Genomic DNA, 23618 nt, shown 5'->3' with positions numbered 1-23618 from the left:
GGTACAGAGAATTCAGAAAATGTGGCCTGAAACAGTATTGGTAGAAGAACCAGATGCTATCATGGGGGCAATATATGACATATCGGAAGGGGGGCATGAGATTTCTAGACTGTATGAGATGGTGATGACTAAGGTCGGGAAGGAGCTGACACAATTGAGACTAGACTGGGAAGCGGAAGTAGGAGCCCCGATAGAGGATGGGATGTGCGAACGTGCCCTGGGATACCTCAAGAAGGCGTCAAGAAATGCGAGACTAAAACAAATATAATTGTATATAACACACAGAGCATACATGACTCCTCTGAGGATATCCAAGTTCGAAAATGCTGGGCGACAGGCATGTCCCAAATGCGACAAGGAAAACGCTGACATGACACACATGTTTTTGTCATGCCCAGTAACTGAGCGTTTCTGGGGTGAAGTGGCAAAAAACTAGCGGAAAAAGGGGTCACGATCATCATAAACACGGCTTGGGCCTGCTTGCTGGGAGGGTTCCCCAGATCACGAAAACTTAAACATGTTGGGAAACTAAAAGATTTGGCATATGTGCTTGCAAAAAGAAGGATTGCCATGGGATGGAAGACGTGTTACAAGCCACGGGTGGAGGTGTGGTGGAGGGAGTTGCAGAAATGGGCAGAGGCTGAAACGATGGTATGGCAAGAGGCGAGCAACATAGGGTGGGGGAGGAAGAAGCAGGTACCCTGATGGCATGGAAATTATTAATAACAGAACTGTTTGGAGCAATACAAGATCCAACAGAATCTGCGGGAAGCGGGACCCCGCCACGTGAAGCAGATACAGAATGCGTGGAACAAATAGGCTCATAAAGGGGGGTGGGATGGGGGAGCAGTGACCAAGATTAATGGTGAATAATGGAACTGCTGTAAATTGCACTGGTGTTTGGTTTGCATTGTTGTTTGGTTTGAATAAAATTAATAAAATCTTTAAAAAAAAACAAAAACTGTAAAGGCTTATAAATGTGGTGCTATTTGGCAAATCTACACAAAAGTTTGCAAAAAGATTTTAAATCGAGATATAAATGTTTTTCTAACTCAAGAGGCTGCGAAATTAGAGGGGGTCTCAACATTTTTAGATGGCGTACAACTTTGTTGCCATTTGAAGAATGTGGACAAAAGTTTTGAGAAAGATTATAGACCCATCCTTCAATATTTGTGTAAAGACTGAATGGATTTTGTCAAGTGGGGGCCAAGTTATATGACTATTGTATGCACATACATTTTAACACTTTTGAAAAAATAAAACATGGGAGGATTTCCAGCAAAGTCGTATAAGGAGCATTGCCAAGGACATTAAAGCATGGTTTTGCCAATGTGCCTACTATGTTTTATTTTTTGACAGGTGTCATAATGTAGGTACAAAAATAGTGATATACCTTTGGTGACTGAGGTATAGTATAGCCTGTGGCCATGGGCAGTGGCCAGATTGTCCAGGTCATAGTATAAGGTCATGACGCGGACAATCTGGCTACTGGCCATGACCGCGAGGGACGAAACATGGTGTTAAAGTGGCCATGTCCACCTGGGACCGGCTAAGTGGTAAAGTTATTCATAGGTAGGATAGGTTTGAAAGGGAAGAAAATGTGCTTGTGGTAATATTGTCATAGGGGTCTGCAGGCTGCCATGGAAAGGGAAGATGGACTATGTACGGAGTCCCGCCTTCTCTTTCCATGGTGGCTCATCAATGAGATTTGTTATGTCATCTTTGATGTCATGGGTGTTGGTCTTAGCAGTGCACAGTGGTGGTGGGAGTTATGGTTGCTTTGCTTACCATAACTGGTGGATTTCTGGGGGTTTTCGATTTTACTTGTAACCCTAATATGGATAGGTTGTTATTAGTGCAAAGTAACTGTAACGTCCCTTTAACAAAGTTATTTCATTGAAAATATATATATATATATATATACACACACACACACACACACACACACAGTCAATGTATGGTTCTTCATTGTACTACATTCTCTACAATTCATAAAAAGACTTCTGCCATATTTTATACAAAATGTAACGTATAATCCCCAAATAAAAACAAGAGAGTGTTTAAAAAACAGTACTTACACTCCTCCACAGACCCGTATTGATCCGATTCCTTTGAAATCCCAGTCTCTGCTGAACAGTGTTTTGACAGAATATACGTGTTCACTGAGAGGCTTTGCCCACCCATTAAAGTTGGGTTTTTCATATATTATTATCTGAAAAAGATAGAGGAATGGTTTGAAATAAATACTGAACTTAGTAAGCAAATGAAATAAATAAACCAGCTCACTAATCCATTTATGGAAATACTGCACATTCTTCACATGTACAGAAACAATTACTATTTGTACATCTAAACATCTCAGAAGCCTTTAAACCAGAAGTGTTCATTGGTATGCTATTTCAGTCCCCTCCCCCAAAGTACACTCGTCCTCTGCCTAGTGGCATAAGCATTTTCAAGTGAGACAGTTGAATGCACAAATCGCAATTCGATCAACATCTCTTAATTTAATCCTTCACTTTAAGGCTGTCTTCCTAAATCCTGCAAAGTACAGAAAACCTACTTTTTCAGAGAACTTCAGTGTTCAGGCTCCGGTTAAATTAGACTATTTACTTTCTGCATCCTCCCCTTTAATCCTTGCAGGAAACCGGAGGGTATTCTCACTTCTACTCCCTTAGGATCCTCTTCTCAGGTGGCCAGGGAATCACTTTTGGATACTGAACCTGGGGTGGAGAAGTGAAGGAGGATTACCTGGGTGGAGGGTTCTTGGGATTGGGAGTGGGGTAAGACATGGTACCCCCCTTTCCCTATTGACAACCAACCTACCCCTCCCACTCTGGTACTGGAACAAAGAAGATGCCTGCATAGTGCTTTGAAATTGAGGCATGTCCCTTTAACTATGGTCAGGTAAGCCAATTGTGACTCCACACCTGCAACCTGTTAAGTGGTTGCAGGTGTATAAAGTGAGACCTTTGGAACAGCAGACAGAGCAGCAGGGAGGTCTGTGTGGGAGAGCCCAGCAGAGGACCTGTATCCTGAGGAGGTAGTGCTGGTGGGACCTGAGAGGGAACCAGGATGCCAGCAGATGTGCTAGACAACCTGTGGAGCTGCAAGTCGAGCCGTTAAGCTGCCACAGGTGTGGGAGCTTCTGTTACCCAAAGAAAGCAGCTGGGGCTGCAAACAAGGAAGGAAAGAGAGGGAGTGTTATAATGTAGTCTTGTCTTAGGTCACTGGCCTGGAGTGCTTGATGTAAGGATGTTGATGCATGCATGCAGGTCAGGAGAATGTTGGGTGTATCTGTGAGTGAATGTTCTGTGAGTGTCAGTTGGGGGCCTGAGCTGGAGTGTGAAGGATGGCCGGTGGATTTCTGCTCTACAGTTATGTCTCGTTTCCAGTCTTCTGTAAATACCCTCAAGAGAAACTGGATGGTGTACATTTATAACTATGTAAATAAAGCTGCCTGGATCAAACACAATGACTCCACAGCAGGTCTGTGTCTCGAATCACAGCTTTACCACCAACAGATATACTTTATTACAGGGTGAGAGGATGCTGTCTGCGTCCGTGGAGCAGAGCAGCGCTGGCGGTGTGTGCTCTGAAGAGCACGAAATGCTGTCAGGGCTCGCAGAGACCAGCCCGCTCGCCTAGGAGGCAAAACAGAAGCCGCACAGCCACCGGAGGAGGAACTCTGAGGACCGGTGAGTGGAAAGAGAGGTCACTCTAGACTGGGGGCGCTCGCTAGGGGTTATGCATGAATGCCAAAGTATCCTCTGACACCGATTGAATTTTAAACTGAATGAAAACCTGAAACTGAGTTAAAATATGCATATTGAATCCCGAACTGAATGAAAACTCGAAGAAGAGTAAACTGCACATGCTGAATATTGAATTGAGTGAAACTTCATGGGCAAAACTGATAGTTGATGAAAGCTAAAAGGGAAAGTGCCCTTTTTAAAGCAACCTACGGCAAAAGAGTACACTGTAATTGGCTATTTAGAACATGCTTAATACCCAGAGGTTTCTAAGCGCGGACCGGGGATCGAACCTCTGTTGCTCTGCGTCTTTCTTCCAAGGTGAGCACGTTGTCCCTGAGCTATCCTCCCGAGATGAGCACAAGTGTGAGAGAGTGCGAGGGAAAGGTGGGAAATACAGAAGACCACCTCAAAGGGTAAATACCGAAGAACATGTGTGGGCTAGAGCGCATAGGATTCCTGGTTGTGCGACCTGTGATTGGTCGACTGTGTGGTCTGACTGCGCCTAGATGAGGGAGCCCTGAATTATGAAAGACGAAGACATTGTGAAATATACCAACAAGGAGCACTATAAGTAAGCTGATGATGCAAATCAGAAGGAGGGTCAAGTTTGCCTGGATTTGTGTTGAACTTTGAAAGACAAACAAATATCAGTTGTTGCATTGTAGTGTTTTGGAAGGGAACTCTGAGACCTAAGGACCTACAACGTTGTCTTGAGGACAGAGCCTCAAGACCCCTTTTCTTCTTAACTGTTTTGCTTGGAACTTGGTGGAGAGAACCCCGAGGATTGTGTGGAACTGTAATGCCTTGAACTGGAGAAACATAACCTTGAGACTTTTGTGGCACTTTCTTGAACTTGGGGAAGGGGAGCTTAAAATGAGGCTAAGAGCTGGGAGAAACTCAGACTTGTGTTGGACATTCTAATAAACACTAGATCCATTATAGCACATGCGACAGATATAGCCGATATTATCAATAAAAATTAACTTGACTTCCTAGCGATCTTGGAGACCTGGCTCCATGCTGCTGCAGGGCTTTCCCTCCTTCTAGCCATTCCTGACTCCTAAACCATTGTAAGAGCAGACAGAGAAACATCTAAAGGCAGCGGGGTCGTCATCATTGCAAAGGCTAGCATAGCGCTCAAAATAACCACCGCCCCCTTGATCAAGTCCTGCAAACTTCTCACGGTCAAATTAGCCACCTCGAAAACTAGTACTCTAACCATTCACTTAATATACAGACGTCCCGGCCCGATCAGGACCTTTGAGGAGGACATAATCACTATTCTCTCGGACAACACCAAACTTACCTCACAAATCTTAGTGTTAGGTGATTCCAATTTAGGCTTCTCAGACCATAATGACTATGCAGCTAAACTACTTGCTGACTCACTAACAGAACTAGACTTTACGCAAAGAATTAGCCAACCCACTCATGAGAAAGGAAGAATACTAAACTGGTTGGCCGATCATAACTTATTTCCACAACGGCCATTGAACCCCATATATGGACCAACCACTCTCTTATCTCCTTTACCATTCGCGCCAATCGGCCAGCCATAAAATCTAAAACCATTGTGCCACCCCTCTTCACTAGAAACAAACGTAACATCACCACTGATAAGTTGATGCCTATCCTGATCCCAACCTTGAACTCTACTAAATCACAAGACCCAGAAGAACTGATAGACTTATTTAACACCATGACCCAAGCCTTAGACTCCATTGCCCCACTCAAACTTCGAAAGAGTAAGCCCAAAGCTCACCTCAACACCTGGTTCACCCCTGAGCTGAAAGCCCTTAGGCTAGAATACAGAAAAATGGAAAATAAATAGAAGAATCTACCCTCAAAAGAATATAAAGACAAAGTAATCAAAAACCCTGCTAACTACAAAGCTGAAATTATCAGGACCAAACAAGAAACAAAATGCCAGTTGCAGTACAAAGGAACTATTTGTAATAGTGAGGGAACTAGAATCATCTATAGTCCCCGACGACTCTCACCTAAAAAATAAAGAATGGTGTACTGACATCCAAAATGCTCTAGCCAACAAAATTGGCACCCTACAAAATAAAATAGCAACTCACAAATTAACATCGGTAGGTCTGAAACAGCCCAGAAGCTACAGAAAAACCAAGCCCTTAATATGCTTTACTCCTCTTGTGAGACCTCTCAACCGCCTTTGACCTGGTGGACCACAACATACTCTGCGAACACTTGTCATCTGCGGCAAACTTCTCATAAGTGGCCGCAGACTGGATCAAATCTTTTCTAAGCAATAGATCGATGAGTCTTCTCACCTTCCGCAGCTCCGGACCCTGGCCCTATTACATGTGGAGTGCCGCAAGGGTCATGTGTCTCTCCAACTATGTACAATGTATTTATCAAGCCTCCATTTGACAAACTGGATAATTTGGTGTCATCTACACAAATTAAGCAGATGACACCCAGATACTCATACCTCTATCTGGAAACTACAACCAGGACTTTGCCCTACTAAACAAAACGTACCTTACCATTCAGGCATGGATGGCAGCCCACAGCCTCTACCTGAATGAGAAGACGGAAATTCTAATCCTAGGTGCCCCTACTAACATTAACAAACTAGACACCCAGTACTTGTCATTTAACATAGATGGTAACATCATTAAAACTGCCAAAGATTCCACCTTGAACCTCAGAAAACAAGTCAATGCGACAGCCTTATTACTATATATTACTGCCTACACATGCAAGCGTATACAAGCCTGCAAACCATACCTGTCCACTAACAGCTGCATCATACTAGCAAGAGCATTAATCCTGTCAAAACTGGATTACTGCAACGCACTGTATGCAGGAGCAAATAAACAAGTTTTGAATAAACTCCAAACTCTACAAAACAATGCTCTCAGAACAGCTTTGAACATCCCTAGAAGAGACCATATTTCCGAATCCGGAAGTAACTACAAATGGCTCTCTATTAAGGACAGGATCTACTACAAAATTAGTTTCCATTTCTTATAAATGCCTCAATAATGCTGCACCACAGTATCTGAAGGATAAAATCTCCATGAACACCTCACCCAGACCGCCAAGATCATTCAACTCCTTCTGCATCTCAGTTCCACGATTCAACCTGAAAAGAGCTCGTGGCATTACCTTTCCTATTCAACCATACCAAACCTGGAATGCTCTCCCCCTTAATCTGCGCACCAACCAGACCTTCCATAGCTTTAGGTCGAACACCAAAAAATGGCTATCCATGAATGACTCTTCCTACCCGATCGCTTAGAGTACCAGATTCCTTGCACTTCCTCTCCTCGAAAACGCACTTAGCCCTTGCAAATTCAAATCCTTTTTTTTTATCTGCCATACTACTACTGTCAATTTGTTAACTTGCCCTTGTCCAACTTACATTTGCATTGTATGTTTATACTTCTGTATTTTATGTACTCATATTGCTCTGCCATCAATAGTGTGTATGTAAGTATTGTCACTATTATTCTGTATGTAACTACCATGATTCTAAACTGTCCTGTAATGCGCCCAGATACCCCAGGGTGTGGTGCGCTTTATACATCAATAAAACAAACCATTTCTTTGATTATTGAGATCCCTACACGTTGTTTAGCTTTAGTTGTGAGGGCAAGGATAGGTTTTGAACACAGACAGACCTTTAAGTTGAACCTTTAGCACCCACCTTAGCATTGGGCAAGTTAGGCCATCGACCATCCTGATGTTTGATTTAATAAACCATTTTGTTGGGAACTTTGATTCTGTTATCTGTGTCTTGCTTCATGATGCCCTCACATTCCCCTAATTAAGGATCACTCAAAAAATGTTCAGAAGCAGCCCGCATACATCATGAGCACAAAATAAAAATAACTCCCAAGATTTAAATAAAAAACATTGACACTTGAGGACAGCATAAGATCGCAGAAAAAAGTGATCACCTACTCCACAAGCAAAATCCGACAAATTTAGAAGCAGTACAATGCTGGAAATCCTTCCTCTATAGGAAAAACATCTTTTCAAAATCTTGCTTTGAAGGAACAATTCTGGAATCCCTCCAATATCTCCTGTTCACCATTTATTGCAACAGAACTCAAATTATGAATTCCTTGGGTGGTCTTCAAATGACCAGCCATAAAATATTCTTTGAAAATAAGGCATTTGGAGAGCCACCAGGGGGCGCCAAGATGTGCTGAAGCACCTCTGCTGTTCTCCTCCCCAGGGCGATGAAAAAAGAATCTGAGCCCCCCCCCCCCCAAAACCCCCTGCAGGGGAGATCCGACTCTCCCGGTGGCTGTGCGGACCCCGCAAGCACCAGCTGGGAGAAAATCTGGTCGGTGGCGGAGTTCCAGAGATCTGTGCTGGTTTCGCTTGCCGGGGAAGCTACTGGTGGGCCGTTTCCCCCCGGCGGCTCCACGGCAGTTGAGGTTCTCCCCTGGTGGGGGAGGGGCCTCTGAACTCATTGATGCGGCGGCCACCACTCCAGGGGGCACTGAGGATTGCGGCCAGAGCTCGCCCCCTCTCATCTCCCCCTTAAAGCCGTCGGTGGCCATGGCGCTGCGGAGGAGAGGGGTTCTGGAGCCGAACCTGTCACGGCATGGTCTCCCGGAGTTGGCGGCTTTGACCCCCGCGCGCCCGCAATGGCCCTTTCCAGCCATAGCAGCCCGAGGAGTATGGACACTGGAGGGGCGGCTGCTGCGGGCGGGCACCGAGGGTGCCTGAAGTGAGGAGCCTCAGCTGGGGAGAGATACGGGCGAGAGCTTGGTGGAGGCGGTGCCTTTCTCCCAGGGCCATTGTATTCATGTCTGGCACGCCCTGGTGTGAGTCAGCCTGGAGGGAGTGAGGTGCCGCAGCGCTGGAGGGCTGGCACTCCATACCCCGAAGTGAAGATTGGTGTCGGCGGACGAGCCCCTCTGTGGTCATAGGAGGAGAAACTATTTGACAGGGCTGCACCCCGTTGGCACATTGTAGAGGAGAGGGGGGGCCCCCCTAACCCCGGATGTCCTCTATCTGTGCACCTGGAACCCTGCAGGCTCCTTGGTTTTATGCATTGCCCCCTTGGACTGGCCTCATCCTATGGAGGCCTTGGCATCTGAGTTGCTAGGGCTGGTGCCCTCTCCAGTTTGCGTGGGGGGAGTGGGGGGGAGGGCAGGAATCCCACTGGAGCTCAGCATGTTGGCACTGGGGTCACTTTGAGTGCCCTTGGGGGGTGGAGCTCGTGCTTGGATGGACCTTTCTGACCAGTGCCGACCTCTAAGCTGCGGCCTTGCCTTGAATCATCACCTTTCTCCCGCTTGCCCCTCAACCATCCATCTTAACCCACAGACCCCCCACTGTTCTCCACTGTCTGGACTGGCAACAGAATTGAAAGGTGGGTGTATCTGAGTGGCCCTTGATTTGGTGCTCCCGGAACGCGGTGGCGTTTCCCCCTTACCTACCACATCACGTCTCATGGTGATAGCCTTCCCCTTGGCCCCAGGTGCAGTCTGCTCTCTGTTCTCCTGCAGGCTCAACCCCCTTGGCCTTGTTTGGAACTCAGGGTGGGGCTGAGGTTGTAGGTGCCGGCCCAAGTGGATCGAAGTCCCCAGGTCCTAGCGGTGTCTTGGCTCTTTGGCCTTGCTCTGGGGGCCCTGCGCCTCAACAGTTCCGTTCTGTGATCTCCTTTGTGACTCTTCTGAAGTCCTCGAGGGCGTCACTGTCAATATCCTTGCCCCCCCACCCCAATGGACTGCAAAGGTTCCGCAATTCACCTGTGGCGGCAAAGGAAAGCTGTGCCATGTCGGATATAAGCCAACCAGAAAGATATGGAACCCCAAACGATGAGTAGAGCCATAGCGGCCCTGTTGGAGGAGATCCACGGGTTCAGGGCTGACATTAGTAAAAGACTTTACACATTAGACAAAAAAGTATACTCCGTGGGTGATCGTGTCCAAGTCCTTGAAGCTCTTGAAGCCAACCAATCCTCAGTCAACATCTTCGAGTCTCAATTTGATATGCGCCTATCGGAGCTGGGAGGAGAGAGGAGAAGGTTGCTCTCAAGCTGGATGAATTAGAAAATAGAGAGCGGCGCTGCAACCTGAGATTTTTGGGTGTTCCCGATAGTGAAAGGGAGATGCCGGCAGACATTTCTAGAATGGTAAATGCGGTTGTAAGGAGCCTCTTTGATGAGCGGAGCACCAATGAGCCAACAATTGACAGAGCCCACAGGGCAGGTGCGCCTGCCAGAGGGCCCCGTTCGATTCTGGTGAAATTCCACTATTACTATGAGAAGGCCAAGATCCTGGAGCTTGCACAGAGGAAGGGACCCATTGAGTGGGAATGCTCCAAAGTCTCAATCTACCAGGATCTATCTGCCCTCACTAGGGGTGTACCGAACTTTGGCTTCGAGTAAGTATTCGGCCGAATTCCGGCTGAAAAAAAGCTATTCGGCTCCGGCCGAATAGTTTCTTGCTATTCGGCTCTTGCCAAATACTTTGACATTCTCTTTTGAACACAATGCAACATCAACTTCGAAGGGCAAATATAGACTTCAGTTTGCAAAACTGAATAGAATTAGACCAGACTAATTGCTATCAAATAGCTGAAAAATATCTTATATTGTAACCTGCTCTTTAAGGCATGTTTTGTTACAGATTCTGACACAAAAAAGGTGCTCATCTTTTATACTTGGCCTGCAACAATACAGGAACATCTTCTCTTTTGGTGAATATTTATTTGCAATGTGCACTTTTTTCAGTTGAAAAAAACAAACTGAAAGAAAAGTGCATAGATACTTTCAGTTAGTCATGTCACTTCACATTGTGTACCTCATAGTTCCCCCTTTTCTTTTTTTAAGGACTTGAGTCCTAAGTTAAACATTATAGCAGGAAAATATAAGTTGCATTTGTTTGTGTATTGGCGAGAAAGAGTGGCTAGGATAAGTGAAAAGTGAGCAGCATTTGTTTGGGTGGGGTGGATAGTTGTGAGATGGAGTTCACGCATTCCAGATTTCCTCTTGACTTGTGTCCTGCATGAGCCGACATGAACCATTTTATACATTTCTATGTGAGCTGCAAAGAAGTTTCGAAACTCAACCACATCGACTTTGCAATGCATCTGATTCACAAATGCAGTCCTTTTGCATTTCTGAAGCCTCCTACTTTAACTGGCACTGAATATGCAACAATCTTCTGTACATTTGGTCCCTTCATTTTGGTTAAATCTGCTTTATTTCTGGCTTTTATACTTTAAATAAAGATGCTACATTAATTACAACGAAGAGAAATAAAAAAAAGAATGCATTTAAAATGGTGCTTTATCTGTTTTTTTAATAAGTGTGTTTTTTGAAGTTTGGAACATGATTTATTAAATAAAGCAACTATTCGGCTTCATATTCAGCTTTGGCCGAATAGTTGACAAACTATTCACTATACGGCCGAATACTAAATATGCTATTTGGTACAGGCCTAGCCCTCACATAGTCACGCAGACGGTTATGCAGCCCGTTAACGAAGTGGCTCCAATCCAGATGCGCGAGATACAGATGGGGCCATCCATTTTCTCTCTCATTTGAAGTGGAGGGCTACAAATACTCATTGGTTACAGAGGTCGACATAAAGAGAGCGACTCAGGAGCTCCTGGGTGATACTGCACCGAGGGATGGAGAACCGAACAGAGGGAAAGTCTTGTCAGAGCCTCGTAATGCTAGCAGATTTGTGGAAAGGCGCAGAGTTCGAGGCCATAGAAAATTCAGAAAGGTGGCACCTTCCTCTCCCGAGCAGCCAGTAACCTGACTGGGCCCTGTGTCCATGCTGCTCTAACTTGGGCTGAGTGGGAGTGAGGTTTGATACATGGAGTTATCTCCGGGTTGTTGGAGAGGTAACCCGTTCTCTAGGTCGTTGGCAAAGGGATTCTGTCTTTAATGATGCCTTCTGGGAGGGAGGGGGGTGGGAATGGAGGATGCAGCTGGTTTTGTTCTTAATGTTGGGGGGGCTCAGAATGTAGTGGGCTTGATATGTTGTTAATCGCCCTGTTAATCGCCCTGGTGGAGGCAATCTCTGGTGGTGTCAGGTTCCATGTCGCAGGTATTCCAGGTGCTTGGGAAAAGAGGCATAGGGGTTGAGGGGAGGGGCTCTTTTTAATGTAGGGTTTTACTGTTGGTATCAACTGTTTGGAGTCTCTGTTCAATGGAGAGAGAGAAATCTTTATTGGGGAACCATAGGCGAACCAGTCAAGGGAGAGGCCCCGGGGGACTTGGCATGCTGAGCGTACTAGAGCTTAGATTCTGCACCCCCGATGGCTGAACCTGATCTGCTGCTGACTCTGGGCTCATTGAACGTGCGTGGTCTCAACTCTCCCCAGAAGCGATGCCTGGCTGTGAAAGAATTCCATAGATTGAAGCTTGACTTTCTTTTTCTTCAAGAAACTCACTGGGTGCGGGGTGGGGAACCGCCCTAAAAGCAAGGTCCCTACAGAGGGTTTTTCACGCATCCTGCCATGCTAAGAAAAGGGGGGTGGAAATAGTGGTTTGACCGAAGGCTCATTTTAGCCCGAAAGCCCAAAGCAGGAACCCGGAGGGTCGATTTATAATGGTCAAAGGGGAAGTGAGAGGCTTCAAGGTGACCTTAGTCTCGATCTATGCCCCCAACAAAGCCTAGGATCTCGTTTGGTTAGAGATGAAGTCCAAAATCATGTCCTTTACTGAGGGTGCCCTTTTGGTGGGAGGGGATTTTAATATGGTCTTGGACCCGGATCGTGACAGGAGATACGAGCGGCACTGTACAGATTCCCCGATGCAGAAGCGCCTAGCAGCCTCTTTCCAGAGCACTAATGACGAGTTGGGGCTTCAGGATTCTCACTCGGCCCGGGAGGGCCAAGACCTGTTATTTACATTTTTCTCTAGTGCCCATTCATCATTCTCTAGAATGGACTACATCCTAGTCGACAAGGCACTCAGTGAGAGGTTTACGGGAACTAAAGTTAAGGTTCATTTGGGGATGCCGAGGCGAGTCACTGTCCCGGGGAGATGGACCTGCAACAATCTCCTGCTGAAAGATAAGGCGCTATTCCAGTCCCTCCTTGCTTCCATTAAGGAGTTTTTATTTAAAATCAATGATGACGGGCAAGTGGGGACAGCGGGAGTTTGGGAGGCCTTTCAGGCCACAATTAGGGGTGTTCTCATTGGGCGGGGGGCTGCAAGGAAGCGGGAGAGGTGCATGGAGGAGAAGCTTCTCAGGGACAAAATCAAGGCCCTGCAACCAAGGGGTAAGCTTAGGTCCCAGATATCCCCAGGCAAGTGGGCTGAGCTGCAACAATTAAAGGCAAAACTCGCCTCTGTTAGTCGGACAAACTGAGAGAAAGCTTCCTTTCCTTAAGCAAAGGTACATGGAGATGGGTGAAAAAGCCGATAAAATCTTAGCCTGGAGGCTTCGGGAGCTTAGAAGTAATAAGAGGGCTGATACTCTGATTCTTCCGGGCGGGACAAGCTGTAATGGTGATCCAGTGATTGCGGAGCAGTTTCGTCTTCACTATGAACACCTGTATAGTTCAGAATATAGTGGCGATGGGATGGGTATAGATAGGTTTCTGGACTCCATACCGCTTCCCCACTCCCCCCAAACCCCCACGAGAAATCAGACCACTTGTAGAGACCCATTACACCACAGGAAGTGATCGAGACTATCAGCTCAATGAAGGCAGGTACGACGCCGGGGGACGACGGATTCACGGTTTTCTTCTACAAATCCTTTCATCTCGTCCTTGCACCCTTCCTGGCTAAGCTCTTCAATCTAGTCTTGGAGGCAGGTCGTCTTCCACAATCAATGCTCTCAGCTCGTACTGTTGTCATCCTGAAAGAAGGTAAAGACTCGAAACAGTGCCAATCCTACTGTCCCATTTCACTCCTCAACACGGACGTGAAGATTTTGGCCAAAAACTTGGCAAATAGGTTGGCTCAGCTTCTCCCTTCTTTTTTTATTTTTTTATTTTATTGGTTTGTAAATTAAACCTTTAAAATACATAAATGTTACAAAACAGACAAACAACATTCATCCATTTCCCTTTCCCTCATTGTTCTACAGAAGTATCATTTCCCACTGTCCCAGGAGAGATGTAACACATCCTCAGCCGTTATTTATGGCTACATTAGGGGTCAGCAATCGATCTTCAATTATTGCTAAAAGATGTGTTACAGGCAAGACTAGTTTCATATCCCTTCCATTAAACATTTGTTGCCACCAATCTTCAGCGTCCATTGACGGATGGGAGTCACTCCAAGGGCCCAAGAGACGAGTTCTTTCCGTTCTTAGCCCAACGCAGAAGAGCATCAAATGTTTCAAAGTTTCAGGTGCTTGAAGACAACAGCGACAGGTTGGATCTAAATTTGCATATGTTGACCAGGCCCGTAGCCGCTCTTTTGTTTTAAACCCATTTAGCCTGAACCACATGAACAGTCTTCGGGCGTGCGGGTCTGGAAACAGTTCAACGTATTTCTGTGGGTTGTTATATGCCCGAGCTTCAGTAGGAACCTCACACATTATTTTAGAGGACATTCTTTTTGAACATGTTAGTTCCCAATCCTCTCGCCATATTTTTATTTTTGCTGCATTCGGGTTTCCTTGGAGAGTATCTATATTAATGTCATATTCAGACATAAGAGCTTCACAGCGTTTCATCCATAATGCCAGGATCCCAGGTCCGGAGGAGGTCGCACCATGGAGTCCGCCAAATTGCGGAATCTGTTCACTAGTTCTCGTTTTCCGATAAAGTGATAACAGATTCCAACAAACTCTCGCATTAATTGAGATCAATGATAGATCGTATCTTATCGAGTACGTAGCCGTTCCTTTTGGCAACTTAAGGACTTTGGTCCAAAAGATGTTCTCAAGAGTAGACCATATCTCCCAAGTACAACCCAACGCATTTTCTGCCCCATATGTAAGTATAGGTATCACCTTTTGCTCATAAAAACGTAACACTGCTTTCAGAGAAAATTTCCCATATTTATTGTTTATCACCTGCGCTTGACACGCCAATTGTTTGCATTTACGTTTAATCTCAATTTTCCATGGTTCGTCACTGAGGCTGGAACTGAGCATCATTCCAAGGTATTTCACATTAGGCGAGATAGTTAGCTTTTCTTGGTTTAATGACCATGTTAGATTTTTTGCAAGCCTAGTTTTGCCACTTTTTAAGTCTTTCAAAACCAGTATTTCACACTTCTTTGTGTTGATAGACAGGTGGTTTTCGATCACATATTTCTGGATTGCATTAATTTTCCTCTGTAAACCAATCTGTGTTAAATCCAGCAATATAAGATCGTCCGCATACAACATCCAGCTCAACCGGGATTTATGGATCTTCGGCGGAAAGATGTTTAAGCCTTAAAGGTGTTAATTGGTTGAGACAGTGTACCAGTTTGATCCAGACGAACCCTTCGCTGGTGCATGGAGATCAGGTGGGCTTTATTCCCGGTAGGCAGGGAGGGGACAACATCAGGAAATCACTGGACTTAATGCATGAAGTAGCGGTTTCAGGTGAGGAGGCCTATCTTCTATCATTGGACTTGGAGAAAGCCTTTGACCAGGTTAAGTGGGCTTTACTTGGTTGAGGTACTGCAGAAGATGAGTTTGGGGGCTAGGTTTTGTGAATGTCTCTCAACCCTTTACAATGGCCCAACGGCCAGAGTGGCAGTGAACGAGAGGGTCTCTGACACATTTTCGCTGTCCAGGGGGACCCGTCAGGGATGTCCGATTTCGCCGCTTCTCTATGCTCTGGCGATGGAACCCCTGGCGATAGCTATAAGGCAGAACTAGGGGATTACGGGTGTTCACTGTGGGGAGCTAGAGTTTAAACTCTCCTTATTTGCGGAGTAATGTTGGAGCATTCGAGAGATGACATGAGAACTTATTGGTCTTAAATCGAAGATGTGCAAGTTCACCCCAGGAAGGTAAGAGATCTCTTGTGGTCCCATACCATGGATCTCCTGTATAAAATTAGGACTCACCCTACCCTGTCTGTGCTGTGGGCGCTGTGGAAAGACGACAAAGAAAACTTTGCTCTCTCCTCCTGGCCCTCTCCTTTGTCTTCTCTGTGGGGCCCCCCGATCGACTTGGGCAAAGAGATCTACACGGGACACAGGGATGGGTCAGATGTGGGCCTCAAGCGTGCGGCGCAGCTCTTCTGGCAGGGAGAATTCATTGAGTATGCCTGCCTGGCGGAGACCATGGAAGATTCGCCAATGTCAATTTTAGATTATATTCGAGTGAAGGGGATCTTGACTGATAGCCAGTGGGTGCATAGTCTGGCTCATCCCCTTAAGCCACTAGAAAAAGTCATTGTTGAATCCACATCAAGGAGGGGGTCCCGGTCTAGATTTTATAAGGTTTTAATTACAGCGGAGATTGGGAGTAGACAGAGATTCAAGAGGCTGTGGGAGGCTAGGTTGGGGATGAAGGTGGAAGAAGCTACCTGGGCAGCTATTTTTAGGTCCCTTTTCTCGGGCTGTTTGTACACGGCACGATGGAGCACAACTTTAAAATGCTACACGCGTGGCACCTTGGGCAGAGAGATTAGCTAAAATGTATCCCGGTGTGTCCCCAGTCTGTCCAAGGAAGAGTGGCCAACAAGGGACATGGTTCCACTTATGGTGGGAGTGCCCGGTTATTCAGGAATTTTGGGCAGACCTTCAGAGGTGGATTAATGAGATTACGGGTGTCCCTCTATCCCTGCTCCCCCTTGTATTCCTTTTTGGCACCCCGTCCTCGGAGGTGGTCTCGGCTCCCTTACCCAGGGTGGTTCAGGCCATGCTCCGGGCAGGGAGACTAGCCTTAGCCCAGAAGTGGAAAAGCGGCTTGGCACCAGTAAAGTTGGACTGGATGGCCAAGTTCTGGACGATTTTCACTTATGAGAAACTCTCCGCTTTGACTCATGATACTATGAACTCTTTCCTCCAAGACTGGATGGTGGTTCTGCTCCACAAAAGCTGTGAATCGATGAGACTTTGAATCCTCTTGATATAGATTGTTGCTCATGATGTGTGTGCACTCCAATGTCTTATCTCATTTTCTCTTTCAGTTCGAGCACGATATGTCAGCCATTGTTAAGTGTCTTGTCCTTGACTGTTTTCAATTCGAGACTCCATTAATTTGTTGGATTCGGTTGTTTCTAAGCGGGGGGTGGGTGGGGGGTGGGTTCTACTTGTGGTTTTACTGAGGATATTGTTGGTGTATTTTTTGTGATATGCAACTTTTGTCTGGAAAATGTTCAATAAAAACTAAGTGAAAAAAAGAAAATAAGGGATTTGGAGAGCATTTGGGGCCGATTATTTTTTTTTCTTTTTTTTTACGTGTATAGCCAAAAAAACAGTTACACATAATAAAATATGCAGCTCAAGTATAATGGATCATCTGGGGGAGGATTCTGCCAACTTGCCCTTTCTCACAGCATCCCTTAATCAATCCTTACACTGAACTTGCATGAATGTAAAATCCATTTACCCCATGCATCTTGAAAGGGAAAACAAATGTGAATCTTCAGCTTAATGCAGTATCTATGTTTCTCTACAAGAACAACTATGAACTAGTAAGTTGCCACGGTTTCCTTCTCCCCAATCCTCCCTACCTGTACCCACCACTGCCCTCAGTGATGCTCAATAATGTGATTTTGTATATTTCATTAGTACTCTTTAGTTTGAAGCACTTGGCCCTTCGGTTCATGTTACCTTTGTAAGCCACCTGTTTACTTTTCATATGTTTGCATACATATAGATATATATTCAGTGAACAAACGTTGTTAAAAAGGGACGTTACGGTTCAGTTGTGCTAATAAAAACCTATCAAATTGAGTGAAAAAACATTGTTAAAGGAACATTATGGTTACAAGTACAACCGAAAACACGCAGAAATTCGCCAGTTATGGTAAGCTAAGCAACCATAACTCGTGCCACCACCGGGCACTGCTAAGACTAACACCCATGACAAAGATGACATCACAAATGCCACTGATGACATCACTGATGACATCACGTCTGGCCCCTTGTTTTTTGTTCAATGTGGTTTTGTTTACTGACCGTCAAAAGCTGAAAATTCAAAAGGTACTGTATTTGCAAACGTTACTCTTCTGATATGTTCATACAATACTTTCCTTAGGGTTCAGTTGTATTTTGTGATACATGTACTTAGGGGAAGTAGCAGAACTGAAACACAGTTATAATTTCTGTACATCAAGATAACCATTTGGGTTATGAACAGTTTCTGAAGATACTGCTTCTCTTTGGGTTACATTATATTCCCTCTATATGCCGCAGACTTGTATGCATTGCGGTGTCTTTATGTTTTGTTTGTAGCACTACAAGTGTGTAGTAAGTGATGCATTATTAGCTAGTATTACATGTTGCACAAAGTCTGATATGGGAGCATTCACCATTTAACTATCCAACATTGCAACATTATAAATTTTACACCTCTATGGTGCATGTTGCAGCCAATGTCTATGTTTCTGTATGTGTAGGTTGCTGTACTAGAAAGAACACTACAATGGAATGTTGTTTATTTCACTACATTGCTTATTGAACTACAAAGTTCATAAAACGTCTCCCAACCACCCGTGAAACATTTTTGCCAGCATGACTCTCAGAACCCCTTGTAGGGACTTTTCATGAAAAGTAACTGCACATGTGATGTCATCAATAACATTTGTGATGTCATCTTTGATGTCATGGGTGTTATTCTTAGCAGTGCATGGTGGTGGCACGAGTTATGGTTGCTTAGCTTACCATAACTGGTTTTCGGTTTTACTTGTAACCATAATGTTCCTTTAACAATGGTTTTTCACTGAATTTTATAGGTTTTTACGAGGATACCCTTTATTTGTGCAGATGTACTACACTGAACCCCATGACCCAATGATGATAACTACGGGGTCTGCGGACTACGCGACTGTTCACGGACGTAGGGTAGCATCTACACTGCCCAATAGCTCAGGGGTTGTTTTACATTATGGTACCATGCAGCGAAGAAACTGAACATGTTTAAAGAGCAACACATAAGTGAACACATAAGTGAATTATGAGGAAACATGATCCTAATTGTGTGTATTTGTGGGTGTAAATAAAGTTCTATGTGTATACTGTTGCGCTGTGTGTGTGTGTTTACTTTTTTAAAAGCCCTGTTAGGAGTTTGTGGAGGTATCCTACGGACACAGCGCCTGTCCAGGCTTCCCGCAATCAAAATGGAGGTGTCCGTAGGAATCGGTGCCCGTGACGTACCTCTAATTGGTTTGGGGGTCCTGCGCACACCTGGGCGCACGCGCATCGCATTCTGTGTGTCCTACGAAAAACACGCCTGTCTGGCATGTCCGTAAAGTTGTGGCGTACTTTGAATTAGTTTGAGGAGCACAACCCTTTCCGGTGGACACCTGGGCGCATGCGCATCTCATCCCCTTAGATCCTATGAACACTGCGCCTGTTCGGAACTGTCCACCGCACTTAAGTCGCACTTTTAATTAGTTCGAGGAGCCCAACCCTGTCTGTAGGACACCAAGGCGCATGCGCCCAATGGATCCCGCGCAATAGGTGTCCTACGGACAGCTGTCCCATTTGCGAATGTTCGCGACATCACTGTGTGACCGCACCCATGCTGAGCATCGGTCCTTATTCGCGAACAGGGTCCGGACCCCTAAACAGCAAAAAAGTGCTTTTTGGAGCAATGAAAGGTGTTCTACTGTGAAGCTTCACCCATGCAGAGGTCCCAGACCATGCCCCAGGCGATCTAGAGACTTTTTGGAACTTTTTGAGCCAAGCTTGGGGTTCGAAGGGTTCACAGAGCACGTGACTGTTCGCAGAGCGCTCCCCAGCACCCCTATAAAAGGCCACACCCCAGTGCTGCTCCTCATTCTGTTTTAGGATTTCCAGGACAGAGCACTTGGCTGGCATTGGCAGATTTCTGCTCAGAGCACTTGGCTGTAATTGGCATTGCTGTTGCTTGATTTCCTGCTCAGAGCACTTGGCTGTGGTTTGCATTGCTGTGATTGGCATTGCTATTGCTGGATTGCTGCTCAGAGCACTTGGCTGTGATTTCAATTGCTGTTGCTGGATTTGCTGCTAGTGGAGATTATGGCATCCATGGCTGCTGCGTGTGCTGGCTCTTCAGCACCACCCCCACCACCACCACAAATCTCCTTGAGGGCCTGGGGGGGAAACGGGCGTGATGATACAGAGGGGGAACAAGAAGAGGATGAGGTAGTGGACGTCTCCACTACCAGCTTCCGACGTGAGTCTTGGGTGTGGAGGTTGTTTACCACCGTTGGGGGGGTAGCCAAGGCTCAAGCGGCCGAGGTTCGCTGCCTGGGCTGTACAATTATGGCACCACCTCCATGCGGCGACACCTGAGGTCGAGCCACAAGGCAGCAGTTTCGAGTGTCGTCCCCTTCGAACAGGGTAGTATGTTGACTTCCTCTGCAGCATACTCTGCATCTGCTCCTGTCACCATAAGGGACACTCCCCTTTGGGGCAGCGGGTCCCTGACTCAGGCTCACAGGCCATACGCACCACAGTAGACCCTTACCTTTCAAAGGTCACGGTTTTGTGTGTGTACTGCGATGCAGTACTCTGCAGAGGTGAGCAATTCTGCAGTGCTTTTGTGGCTGCGGTCCGGGACCACAACGGAAAGTGCCCCCTGCCTCGATGAGCCCAACCAAACATATGCCTCTCTCCACTTGCCCTTCTTATCCCTGTGGTTGGTGCCCATTCCCGACCCGCCCTTTCGTGTATCATTGAAAAAATACCCCAAAACACATAACATCATGTCTTTAAGAAAGGCATGAGTTATGTAGCACTGTTACGCCTACGTACACTTGGACTATTTCTAGTAAATTTTGATGCAAGCAAAGTCAAGGCTGACATTCCTTGAATCGTAGAGTACAACAGACTATGTGCGCTCTACACCCCCATCTCAAAATGTACCCTGTTCCTCAAAAAGGAAAACTTGGTAAAAGAAAACTAGTGCAAACACAACTAATAAGTGATCTTTGAAAGTACCACCAAAGAAACTGATAGCAGCTGCTATGCCATCAATTAGCACAACCACAGAAGGATGTAGTGAAAAGGCAAATGCATCGCAACCTGCACAAAGAAGTACCTCTTCAAAAAAAGCAAGCGTACTTGCATAAAATGACTCGGACACAGAACTGTCTGGTCCATTCAAAGTTTCCAACACAACTGGTGTAAATTGCTATGCAAATGTAGCAATCAATGTTCTATTCCAATTGCCACCAATTGTACATTTACTTAAACGGGGCAGACCAGTTGTGTTTGCAAATGCTACTCCTTCATAGAAATGCAACCAACTATCCTGACAACACTTACAGTGTCTCAGGAATAAGGCAGGAATTGGACTACGGTGCAGGAATGGTGAGATTCACTATAAACACAAAAGAAGATCCACAAGAATTTCTAACGTACTTCAAGTACTCGAAAGCAAAAGCATACTTATAAATGAAATCTTCCAGATTTCATACATGTGGAAACATCCATGCACTCTCTGCAGCCATGTGGCACAGGCATGAGTCCCTAATAAGCGCTTTGTGTATGTATCTATACCCAACTGTGAATCCATTCCATTTCAGCAGCTGGTACAAAATGCAAATCATGGTATTATTATGTACTACTTGCAATTCAGACCATCATTCCACCTTACAGTTAAATTTGCATAGCCAATACGTAACAGTAATGCTTTTACGATACAATACAAATGATACCAAAAACAACTGCAAGCTTACTAGCTTCACACACGGGCAAGTATCACTTGGCAAGAAAACCTTCACAACAGTAGGCATAATCTACCACACAGGTGCCACAACTACTGCAGGTCACTGCACTGCATACATTAACATGAAATGTGGGTGGTTTGAATGCAATGGTACTTCCATTACTCTGAAGCAGAGATTACCCGTAAATCTTGCAAATGCCTACTTAATATTGTTGAAACCAAAATGTACTCGCTGATCTACAAAAGTAGCATAGCCTACTGCCCAATACCTACCAACAGATATGTAACTGCAAACGAAAAATTAGCTTCTGCCCTATGAAACTGGAACAACTTATACACCAACTGGCCCATGAGTACATCAGTTGCGCTGCTATACAGTTCTTCCCCCAATGACCCATGATTATAGTCTCAGAACCAACAACTGTGGAAAAAACACACTAATATTGTTTCACCCATAGTACTTAAAAAGAAAAGTACTAAGTATGAGGGTCTAAAAACTGTCCTCAATGACCTGTAAAACGACCAACTGTTAGAATAAGGCAACTGCTGTTTAACTATGCCCATATCACTGTAATAAATACGCAAATGCACGTAACTACACCCGTAATACTGCAATGGCACTTGGCAATAGTGGGACATGGAAATCCGCCAACAAGAATGAAGGTGCTTGAAAACATATCCTGTGAAACTGTAATTATATGATATGATGTGGCATTTATAATGCGCCTATACACAAGTGTTTCAAGGCTCGAAACAGTTAGATTACGCCAACTGGTATCTAACTGCAACCATAATACTGTAATATTACTTCCATTACTACACAATTTAAAATCCACCAGCAAAAAGGAAAGTTATTCTGAGGAAACCCTTCAAGACTTATTAATATCAGCAACCAGAATACACCAACTGGTATCTTAGGACACCCACAGTACTACAATGTTACTTCCAGCGCACAAATTGCTAAAATCGACCTTCAGCAATCAAACTGCTACAAAACATACCCTCAACAACTTTCAAACTACCAACAGTTAGACTACGCCAAAAGTTATCTAACTGCCCTGCAATATTAGTTTGCAATAGTACAGTACTTAGAAAACACCAACAGCAATTAAACAGCATAAACGGATACTGTTAAAAAGAGGAAACAGATAAACAGTTAAAATACACCAACTGGTATGCAACTGCATCCAACTGCAACCATAGCACCACCACTTACAAAAAGCAAAACACATACACCATTTCAATTCCTCCTACTGCAACATTGCTTATAACAGTAAGACCACATAGATGTGCACCTTAAACATTCCTGTAAGTACTACACACGTCAATGAAACAGAGTGTGCCACATAACATCAAATGAAAGTAGACGTTTTTCTTTAATCCTGCATGGATTTCTGTTCCCCACAGACCCAATGATTATGCAAACAAACACAGAACTGTGCACATTGCCCAGTACACTTGTTTGAAACATAGTACTTGTAATGTACTAATTATGAGGGTCCTCAAAGTACATGAATGTCTGAAATTGAGTACATTATGAAGTACCTTCCCAAACATGTTATGTTTTATTTATCACAGACAATGAAACAAAGTTCTCCTGCATTTCCACAGTAACACAATATTCAACTGTGCTATTGTCAATTCAATGGTATTCTATCACCGAGTTCCAAAAAGGTATAAATGCCTGAATAATATATACAGTGAGTATACGCTTATTGGTGTCATTCTTCTTTGTAATCAGCAAATTGCATTTCTATACACATTTTTGTGCAATCCATATGCCCGTGTCACATTCTTGGGTGCATGGCCGTATTATGTTGCAGTGGTTGTTGCCAGCCCCTAGACTCTTGGGTGTATGGCCTCTGGCCAGGCCTGGCCACAACCACTGCAGCATAATACGGCAATGCACCCAAAAATCTGTCTAGAGCCCACAACCCACACACATAATCCAGACACTGATTCCCTATCCACTTCCATACCCATAAAATTACTCTTCTTGCAACCAGTGGACAGACTGTCATGCACCCAAAAGTCTAGGAGAAGCCCACCAGCATCAGGCCCTGTCCACTTCAGTACACATACTATTACTGTACTTGCACCCAGTGGGCAGACTCTCATGCACCCAAGAATC

The 23618-nt window shown here is 45.1% G+C and overlaps 1 protein-coding gene across 2 annotated transcripts in view; it reads right to left on the bottom strand.

The window, feature by feature from the left end:
* The window catches only part of CRYBG3 (crystallin beta-gamma domain containing 3), a 2312058-nt gene that overhangs the window by 1168127 nt on the left and 1120313 nt on the right, over nucleotides 1-23618 (bottom strand). For both annotated transcript variants that reach the window (XM_069639009.1, XM_069639010.1), the window contains one exon: nucleotides 2079-2212. In XM_069639009.1, coding sequence (XP_069495110.1) covers nucleotides 2079-2212 — 134 coding nt within the window. The remainder of the gene's footprint in view (nucleotides 1-2078; nucleotides 2213-23618) is intronic.

Source organism: Ambystoma mexicanum, chromosome 7q (genome assembly GCF_040938575.1).
Source record: "Ambystoma mexicanum isolate Mex_15411 chromosome 7q, UKY_AmexF1_1, whole genome shotgun sequence".
NCBI classification, from domain to species: domain Eukaryota; kingdom Metazoa; phylum Chordata; class Amphibia; order Caudata; family Ambystomatidae; genus Ambystoma; species Ambystoma mexicanum.
This window is presented reverse-complemented; position numbering and strand designations above follow the sequence as displayed.